The following is a 10067-nucleotide window of genomic DNA, read 5'->3' as shown; positions in this document are numbered from 1 at the left end:
ATATGGACGCTTTATAGCATCCTAACATGGAATATTCCTTTTGTATATGACTTTTAATTAAAAAAATGCTTTTTCCCCTCAATAAGTTTGCTCCCTGCTTCGTTACTTTTTTGTTCCGTTTAGGTTTCGACTTCAAAGGAAAAGAAGAAATGTTCCTTCATTAGCATCAATACAATGTACTAGAAAAGCTGAATTATCTATTATTATTATTATTATTATCATTATAAGCAGGATTTTATTCTCGTTGGTGCAGCTCATTTTGAATTAATTATTTTCATGATGGACTAAATCTGCTGATGAAGTGAAAATAGAGAGATAATGGCACTAGAATGAACATTTATATTAAATATATTTTATGAGCTGTTTGTTTTGTAGAATAAAGTGACTTTAACTTGACCTCCAACATGATGAAGTACATACAGTACCTGAGTAAATGTACTTACAGAAAAGAACACCAAAGTACTTCAGTATGCAAGAAAAAATACTGTCTGAACTTCATTCTGATGGACGCTGTTTTCCCACAAAGCATTTGACCAAAAAAACCTAAATTGTCGTAAAACCTCTTTGTTTTTTTTACAGTAAGTATTAAAAGGAATAGCGCATATTGAGATTGTTCTTAGTAAGTAGTACACACTATACAAACTGGTTGTAGTACTTAGTTATGAGGCCACAGCGCCTCCATGTGGACAACCGTGAGATAAAAGCTGAATGTAGTATTTATTTTCACAGTTTCTTCGTATTAATTGATTTTATTCCTGAAAACATATTTCTCCTCATGTTGTTTAATGACTTTGTTTCTCTCTGACAGTCACGGCGGCTCTGTGAGAGCATCGCTTCCTCCAGAGCATCAGAAATGAGCTCACCTGTCAAATATTTCTCAGCCGAGGAACCAAACCAGCGGCAAATCATTTTGGTTGAAAAAAAGAAGTGAAACACATCGCGGAGTCTGATTTAATATAGAATACATACAACTATCTTCATGAATTTACACTTATTGACTCTTAAAGGATTTTTGAACAGACGCAACACAAATACTGTAAATAATGATGTCACCCGCTTTCATCTGCTTCCTTAAGATATATATTTTTAATATACTTTGTATTATTTTTATATTTATATTACATACTTTTATTTTATTTTAAAAATTTTAATATTTTTAATATGTTATATTATTAAATCTGCAGAAAGTATGCCTAAAACCTTTGTTTATTTTACTGAGTCAGTGTTTCCTGGGAAAATGACCTCTGACCTGTGTGTGTGTGTGTGCGTGTGTGTGTGTGTGTGTGTGTGTGTCTGGTTGCATTGTCGTTGACCTCTTTACCACAGAGGAGGCCTCAGTGTGTCTGAGTTGTGGCTGAATACAGAGGAACTCTTTTTTTATTACAGATTGTTTCTTTAAACCAGATTCATTCATGTTTTAACTTTAAAACCACTTTTTAAACTTTAAATTCAGTTTAATTCTGTTGCACCAAAACTTGAAAATGACATGTTTTATTTGAGCATAATAAGTAAAAGAAGTTATACCAGTGTGTGTGTGTGTGTGTGTGTGTAAAAACTTTTTTGCAAGTGTGTGTGTGTGAGAGGCCACGCTTTCCCAGGAAGACACAATACACTCGCTCTACAGAGAAGAAGGCGGGTGGGCGCATTCATGGAGGGAGGCCTCTGGTTGGCCAGAATGCCCAACATATTAGTGTCACACCAACACACACACACACACACACACACACACACACACACACACACACACACACACACACACACACACACACACACACACAGGAATGCCACGGCCACCATTCAACCTTTTGTCATGACTGGATGTGCATGTGTGTCTGTATGCGTGTGTGTGTGTGTGTGTGTGTGTGTGTGTGTGTGTGTGTGTGTGTGTGTGTGTGTGTGTGTGTAAAGAATCTAAAGCTCAAGAGCTCCTGAAGTATTTTCTATTTATTTGTTTTTCTGTTTCTATGGAAACACGAGGCACAGATTTAAAGATGGAAACTTTTCTCCTTAAATTTTCTTTTCAAACTCTTTAGTTTAAATTTCAGCAGCTTCATACTTTATAATCGCTCTACTTTTGTTTGAATCTGTCACATGAAAAATGAAAATATTTTAAGTAATTGTGTTTAGTTACTTGAACCACTTTGTAAATTGATAATTTGAGACATTACACTGTTACTTATAAGTGTATATATATATATATATATATATATATATATATATATATATATATATATATATATATATATATATATATATATATATATGTATGTATGTATGTATGTATGTATATATATATATATATATATATATATATATATATATATATATATATATATATATATATATATATAATGTCACGTTATCCAGCTAACAAGCTAACTCAGCTATGTTCCAAATGTCACGTTATCTAGCTGGTCACCTTTTTCCCCAAAAGGTTATTAAAAAGAAGTAATAGGTTGTTTAAAATAAAAAAATAAAATAAAATAAAGCGATAAGTCAAACTATAGAATAGTTTTAAAAGGCTTTGTGTAGTTTAAATAAAAGAGGGATGCAATCATAGTATATAGAAACCAAAGTACACAGTGAAGTATTTGTACCTCTTTAATCCGTCTCACAGGACAGAAAACTTAACACACACTTCAAAGTGTCATTTGACTTCATTTATTTAAAACATTGCAATATAAAAGAATTACACTTTTCTGAATTGCTCTATTTACACAAACATACATTCGTTGACGTCCCCGTCCGGTCACATGGTTGTTGGTTCACTGCCGAGGTTTCAGGTTGAGGAGCCGTGAGTTCATACGCATTTAAAAAAGGCACTCGGAAGTGTTCCACGTTTCGTAAGAAAAAGGAATATTCAACAAGAGCAAAAATCATAAATAGCTTTTGCATTCGGCAGCAATCAAACTGAGCTCATCCGTCACTGAAAGATTTGTTGGTACATACACACACACACACGCACACACATTTAGTTTGTACACACTAAGGCTTATCAATAAATACAAGCACTTAAACAAAACACTTTTGCACAATCATATGCAGTTTTCCTATTTATGTCAAGTTTCCCAGGAATGTAACAACAATGTGCAACGAGGTTGCAACTATAATAAAGATTTAAAATAAAATGAAAAGGGTTGGGGGTGCGTTCAAACACGCCTGCAGGTTTCTGGATGCTCAACACAAAGTGTTTGTTCAATCGGCTCCTGAAGCAGAAACACCAACCGGCTGAGTTTAGTCGAGAGGAGAATTAAACCTGGAGTTTGAACTTGAATGGAATAAAAACCAAAATTTAAAAGAAGAAAAGGCTCAAAATGTTCAGCTTCTATTCAAACCAAGACATCTTAATTAAATTATAACAATTGAGAAGAAGCAGCAGCTGGACAGCCGGACCCTGCTGCCGCCGAGACCGAAGATTTAACTACTCGGTCTGTAAATAGTAAAAAAAAAAAGTTTTTTAAACAGAAGTTTTGTTTTAAACAAAAGTAGCCCGACAGGAACCGGTTCTCGATTTAGTGTTTCCTGAAATCAAAATAAGAACGTGCTACATGAAGTTCGGCGACGCGTCCGGGAGGTCGAGCCGCCTCCAAAGGCAGAGAGGTAGCGTGTTCAGTGATTGGCCGGTTTTTCCGTGCTGTTGGGCGGAGTCAGGATCGTTCCAACGCCGAGCGGCGACAGCTGGCAGTCGAGGCTGTCGAGCTGATGGTCCTGAGACTTACTCTGCGAGGGGGGGGGACACAAAGTCACATAATCAGAGATCTAATCAGTGTGTAGACCAGCAGCAGGAGAGCTAGTAGCGTTAGCAGCACCGCTAACAGAGAACCAACAGGAGGAGAGCTAGTAACGTTAGCAGCACCGCTAACAGAGAACCAACAGGAGGAGAGCTAGTAACGTTAGCAGCACCGCTAACAGAGAACCAGCAGGAGGAGAGCTAGTAACCTTAGCAGCACCGCTAACGGAGACCACATAAACATATTAACCTTTTTCTCGATTTTACATAATTTCCTAAATTCCCTTTTTTAAAGCCACTTTCAAATGAGATACATACGCATGTGTTACATCTAAAATTGGAGCACAATCTTAGTTCTCTGTATAATGAGGCACCATAAGGCATAAGTGTAAAGTAATAATATGGCCCTAAAGCTAAAAAATGTACGCTGGATTTTTAAAATGTACTCATGTGTATGTGTGTACTATGTATGCATGTGTGTACCATTTACTCTGTATGTATGCATGCAAGTACTATGTAGCCTGTATGTATGCGTGTACTATGCACTCTTTACCAGCGCATGGTCGCGTGTTGCGTCGCGCAGAGTAATACTGAGCAGCTGATCGGAGCAGAGCAGCCGCCTCTCTGTGTAGTTCTCCAGTACACTGCAAGAAAACACTTTCTTTTAGCTGCTTTACAGCTGGTAGTGTGTTGTCTATGTATCAAGTGAAAGCCAGTGTTATGGCAGCGTAGGTGGGAGGGTTCTTAGGGATTTCCTGAGTGTTCATTGGGTAGTTTCACACCAGAGACTCTGCAGCGTGTCGGCTCTGTTAAAGGCGCGTAGGAACACAGAGTCTGGTGCATCGAACAGCAGCGGATTATTTTTTCTGCGCCTTTTTTTCGCGAACATATGAATGTCACCAGCTGGTCCAGGCAGGACACGTGGGTCTGGATGTAGGTGTGTCTTCATGTGTGTGTGTCTGCGTGTGTTTGTTTGTTTCACTCACCAGCAGGTCCAGGTAGGACACGTGCGTCTGGATGTTGTGCCGGGCGTCGGCCTTCACTTTGGGGAAGCTCTTGAGCTGAGGCGGGTCTTGAGAGCGCAGGACGTCCATGAAGGGACTCATCCAGCGGACGCAGGGCGACACGCCGTCCCACGTCAGACCTGCATGGGACCAGGGAGCACGGGGTCAGACGCTCAGCTTTACGACGGTCCTTGAACACATCTCGCTTAACCAATGCATCGGTCAGAAAAAGAAGCAAAACACTGAGCTCGGAATTGTGATTGTGTGAAAGTGTGTGTAAAGTGTGTGTGAGTAGAGTGCAAGTAAGTGTGTGTGTCAGAGAGTGTGTGTGCGTGTGTGTCAGAGAAGATTAAAATATCTTCTCTGACAAAATATGCGCTGGTAAAGAGTGCATAGTACACGCATACATATAGGCTACATAGTAATAAAATATATTATAAAAAGAAAATGAAATTGCATATTTTGATGCTTAATAACCAAGTGAATCTGAAGTAAAGACGTGTTCTACCTCTCTACTTCTCGTAATAATAATAATAATAATAATAATAATAATAATGTTCGGTCAGAACTCACCTGAAACTTTATGAACGACGTCAAAGGAGGAGAAGTGGCAGAAGGCGGCTGCAGCCAGAACGCTGTAGTTGTAGTCCAGCGCGTTGATGTCCAGCATGCACAGGTCCAGCAGCTGCAGCACAGAGGTCAAAAGGTCACGCGGTCAGTACTGTGCCGTGTGGGTCAGTAGCCCCGCCCACCACCAACGCTCAGGCGTCACGCTCACCTGTGTGATCTGGATGTACGTCTCCTGGGAGAACTGCGGCACCAGGAAGTTCTCTCCGTCCGCCTGGGCGTCGACCTGAGCGTACAGCTTCAGCCAGGAGATGGCCGTCTCGGGGCACAGGCTCCAGTTCAGCGCCTGCAGGAGGACGACAACACCACACGGGTCAGTGACACTGCCTTCACATCGGCTCTGGTTTCATCTGGACCGGCTTTATTATCAATATTAGTATTCTACTATATCCACTGTTGCTTTTATTGTTGAACTTCTGGTCACGTGACATCTATTGTACTTCCAGATTGTAAAGCCGGTTCTAAATGAGGAACTTTATAGTATCTTCCAACAGAATAGCCATAAAGGTTGTTGAATACAGTTTATTTGGTTATAATTTAAATGTCATATTTTCCCTGTGTGCTCTAAACAGACAGGCGGGTCGTTACCTTCAGGATGTGGAGCTCTGTGCGCTGGATGTCCCAGATGTTACAGGCGCCGTCTGTGACGTAGGCGAAGTCTGTGATCTTCGGAGGGTAGATCTCCTGGAGAGGAGGAGAAAAAAAAAGGAGTAAAGTTGTTTAAGAACTTGACGTCACAGAATCGCCAGCATTTTTGCGTCAGAGAAGAAGGATAATGACAAGGAGACTCACCTCTATCTTGGCGGCGATAAAGAGCGCCGAGATGCCGATGAGCTGCAGGTAATCCTTGTTGACGTTCTCCTGGGTCAGCATGAAGCGGTCGAAGAAGTCCTGAGCCAGGTAGGCCGTCTGCCGGTGGAGCGAGTGCACCTCGCACACCTGAGACACAAAACAGAGGATCACTATGGGTCCCGGGGTAGGAGGTACAGTCCAGGGGAGGAACCAGAGGAGGGCGGCGCTCACCTCCAGCAGCCAGTCCAGCAGGATGGATCTCATCTTGGGCTGCAGCTTGGGGTGCCGCTGCAGGTAACTCTTGTCGTGGACGTACTTCAGCTCCTTGTTGAGCATTTTGATCCACACGTCGTCTGAGCTGGCCCAACTGCAGGAGGAGACGCAGTTAGGCGCCGCCATCTTTGTTTTAACGCTCCATCAATAAAAACACTACGAAACAAACATGCTCCTGTTCTAGAGTTGTTTTTCTCTCATTACTACTTTGAATAGAGGTGTGTGTTTGTTCACACATACACACACACACCTCAATTGAATATTATTATCAATTGATTTAATCAACAATTACTCCCCCTGAAGGTGTTATTGTGTTCTCTGATGGTTTTATTTCAGGTTTCACACAGTCTGAGCTCTGAAACTGTAGGTCATTGTTTTGTGTTTAAAATCAGAGATTAAATCACAGAAGGCGTCGACGAGGCCGTGAACGACGGCATTAAACTATAAAAGCAAAGTCGGGCGGAGGAGCAGCTGAGTAACGGCAGCGTCACGGAAGTGTGAAGCGCACAGAGGGAGATAAACACACACACACACACTGACCTGAGGCGGGGGATGGGGGAGGACTTGATGAAGAGGTTCTTGAAGCTGTATTGCTTGAAGCTGGACGGGTCGGCCGGCTCCAGCTCTTTGTGGGGCGTCTCGATGAGGACGCACGGACTTGCCCCGTCCTCCGACCAACACTTCTAGAAAAGACCACGCAAAAAACACAAAAAAAAACCACACACACTTAGTCTACTGTTCAGAAATCTCCATGAACTATTGGAACATTAACAGCCGCATAAAACTCTACACTAAAGTTATCAATTTCTCCTTAAAACCTCTTTAGTAGTGTTGTGTAGGTCATGAAGGTCATATGCAGTTAGATGAGGGATTAATAAAAGCTTGTAGCTGCTTATAACTCCGTTAATAAACAGAGCTGACTGGTGACACCTGGTGGTGAAGAGGAGGCCCTGCATGCGTCTGACCTTGATCGTCAAGATTCATTTCATATAATAAACTAATACAATAACTAGTTTAAAGTGCTTCAGTCAATACATTGTTCACATGTGGAAGACAAAACAAGGTGGAGCCAAAAAATAAATACAAAAAAAGCAAAGAAACCACGTGTTTTATATAGAAAATAGGAGTATAACAAAATGGACGCTCAACTTAGAAAAAGAAACTAGCAAACAAGATTTTGCTGCTAATTATAAAAACACGCTCATGAAACTAAACCAGCGAGAGGGAGGAGAACAAGACACACAGATAACAAACTAGTTACACACTTATCAGCCACACACACACTGACCTGTATTTCATAGCTTTGTTTCTTGGCAGCAGGTTGTAGTTTTCTCTTTGAGGGCTGCAGAGAACAGAATATAAACCGGTGAGTCGGTTTCAGAGATTAAATTCACATGAATATTAATATCAAACACCTGGAATCAGAAAGAAATAGTAATAAAACACACAAACCTCCGGTTTCCTTCTTTTCAGCGGGGCTTTGGCGGTCGGCTCCAGTGTGTTCGAGTCCCTGGTTTGCAAAGTGATGCGACCGCTGAGATGGGGAAACAAACAAATAAATAAACCTGTTAGACGTCTTAAAAAAGGACCCATCGCCTCAAACTTCTCCCGCGTGGGTTTTATATTATATGGAGTTGTATTCTCCCTAAGTCCAAATGACATTTTCATTTAATAATTGTATTGATGTATCAGAAACTAAAACGTGACGAATTAAATAATAAAGAGGATTTCTTCTCACCTGCCTCTGGACATCGTGTCAAGTGAATCTACGGCTCCGCTGAGACAGAAAGAGAATGCAGGACAGATTTAGCACATGGATATAGAGATAGATATGATTCATGTGGCACCTCATGGAGGGTCCCGAGGTTAAATGAGACCAGAGCCACGTAAAGCACCACTATAAAACTGTTATAAGAGCCTCTCTGGGCCCTGGAGGGCCACACCAGGTCCTGGTTTCACTGGGCCCCTAGTGACCCACCAGTCTACATGTTGTGTGTGAGGTTAGATGAGGGCCATAGCCACGTAAAACACCACTATTATACTGTTATTAGAAGCCTCTCTGGGGCCCATCGTGCAGCAGAACATCACATGTTCGATGCCCGAGGTGGAACATTAGCTCATCGTAGCTACTGACCACCAGTAAGGAGACAAAGTAGCGCCACTAAAAACCAGTACCGCTGCTTTTACACAGCCGAAGCTCATGTGAGACGTTGATGATGAACATACTACTGTAAAACACTGTTTAAAGAGAGGTAATAGTTTAATAATAAGAATATAACAGCAGCCAGACGAGCAGCCTGCTGAAGCTAGTGGCGGCTGTTCGGAGGGGAAAGGGAGGGGGGCTGCTTGTTTCCCTCGATTTCAAACAAAAAAAAGTCAAAAATGCTGCGTTTCAACCTAAATGCATCTGCTCCGGTACCGAAGCGAACGTCTCGCGGCGATATCTGTGTGTTTTTTATGCGGGAAAACGCACAAATATGGACTTTATTTTGCGGGATTGAAACTCAAAGACGCGCCAATTTCCGCGGCTCAAAAGCGGGAGGATCTGAGCCTCCTGAGGGAAACCTGCTGCAGCTTTTGGGGGGAAACTCAAAGAAACCACTTTCAAACACGTAAACTACTAGATTAACCTCTGGGGACAACGTCCCAGAACCAGAACCTTTATAACAGCTAATTAAAGTCGGATAAACCGAGTCCACCACGAGGGGAAATGGGGGAGAGAAATACTTTTTTTTCAAGCTAGAGGAGCAAACACACAATGTGTTTTCACACATGAACGCCACTGAAAACCTAATAGTCCCACTAACCATACATCCAGAATAACACGTAGGAGTCAAACGAGGTAGAATAGATCGCAACACTGGAAGGAAACGCGTTTTAATATGGTTTAAATACACGTTAAAGCCAAAGATATGGCTGCGGCGCCCTCCTCGCTTGTTCGGAGCCAGAGTGCGTCGAGAAAAGATGATATTTAAGATGTAATTGCACGATGGAGACATTAAGGAGACAACAAAAGTAATAATATGTTATAAAACTACATGTATGAGTGTTAAGGAGCTCTCCGGCTCGGGGGTCTTACCTCTTTGGTGGTCAGGGGGGTCTTTCCTCCTCGGTGATCAGTGAATGAATGCATCAGCTGTGGTGGCGCCGGCGCCAATCCTCATATCCGCGTCAGCACACTACGCATGCGCAATCCAGGTCCCCCTCGCTTTCCGCAAGAAGCGCGCTAAATGAACCGAAATCCCGTTGGAGTTTTTCTTTTCTCGCGCACGAGCGACGCCGAAGTGTTTGGATCGGGACTACGTCACCTTTCCCCGTTTAACGGAGCCCGGAACCCGGGTGTTTAGTTGTTTTTTACGCGTCTCACCATCGCTTACGTTCATTTGTAACGGACACTGGGTCACGGGGAGTTTGTTTTTCAATTATTAGGTAAACGCCGCTTTCCGGTCATTCCGGTTGAATTTTGACGGCTACAGTACACGCCCGTGAGTCTCCTCGCGACGGTGGCGCGCGATAAAACGTTCGCTTAACGGGATTATTATGCATTATTTTACGCGGCATCGGAACTGCTTCCGAGTCCGAGTCCCGCCTGAGGGCGGGGCCTCCATGACGTCGGGCCAATGGGATGGCGAGATGCGAGC

At 42.4% G+C, this 10067-nt stretch overlaps 1 protein-coding gene across 1 annotated transcript; it reads right to left on the bottom strand.

Moving 5' to 3' along the window:
• Positions 1–2605: 2605 nt before the first annotated feature.
• Positions 2606–9781, bottom strand: ccne2 (cyclin E2). The gene is made up of 12 exons (XM_068570184.1): positions 9506–9781; positions 8165–8203; positions 7879–7960; positions 7715–7768; positions 6967–7109; positions 6385–6520; positions 6154–6300; positions 5950–6045; positions 5513–5647; positions 5308–5419; positions 4717–4874; positions 2606–3720 (listed from the first exon to the last, which is right to left on the bottom strand). Exons 2-12 carry the CDS (start codon positions 8176–8178, stop codon positions 3610–3612), a joined length of 1188 nt encoding a protein of 395 aa, XP_068426285.1. The 5' UTR covers positions 8179–8203; positions 9506–9781; the 3' UTR covers positions 2606–3609.
• Positions 9782–10067: the final 286 nt, after the last annotated feature.

The sequence above is a fragment of the Clinocottus analis genome, unplaced genomic scaffold (assembly GCF_023055335.1).
Source record: "Clinocottus analis isolate CAN_PGR_092001 unplaced genomic scaffold, fCliAna1.0.p SCAF_9, whole genome shotgun sequence".
Classification (NCBI taxonomy): domain Eukaryota; kingdom Metazoa; phylum Chordata; class Actinopteri; order Perciformes; family Cottidae; genus Clinocottus; species Clinocottus analis.
Note: the sequence above shows the minus strand (reverse complement) of the source record. Positions and strands in the feature narration are given on the sequence as shown.

Excerpts from the sequence above, each read along its gene's own strand:
- ccne2 (XM_068570184.1), bottom strand. Across the intron at positions 7,769-7,878 it reads TGAAAAGAAGGAAACCGGAG|CCCTCAAAGAGAAAACTACA; the intron begins GTTTGTGTGTTT and ends TGTTCTCTGCAG. Across the intron at positions 6,046-6,153 it reads TTATCGCCGCCAAGATAGAG|GAGATCTACCCTCCGAAGAT; the intron begins GTGAGTCTCCTT and ends CCTCCTCTCCAG.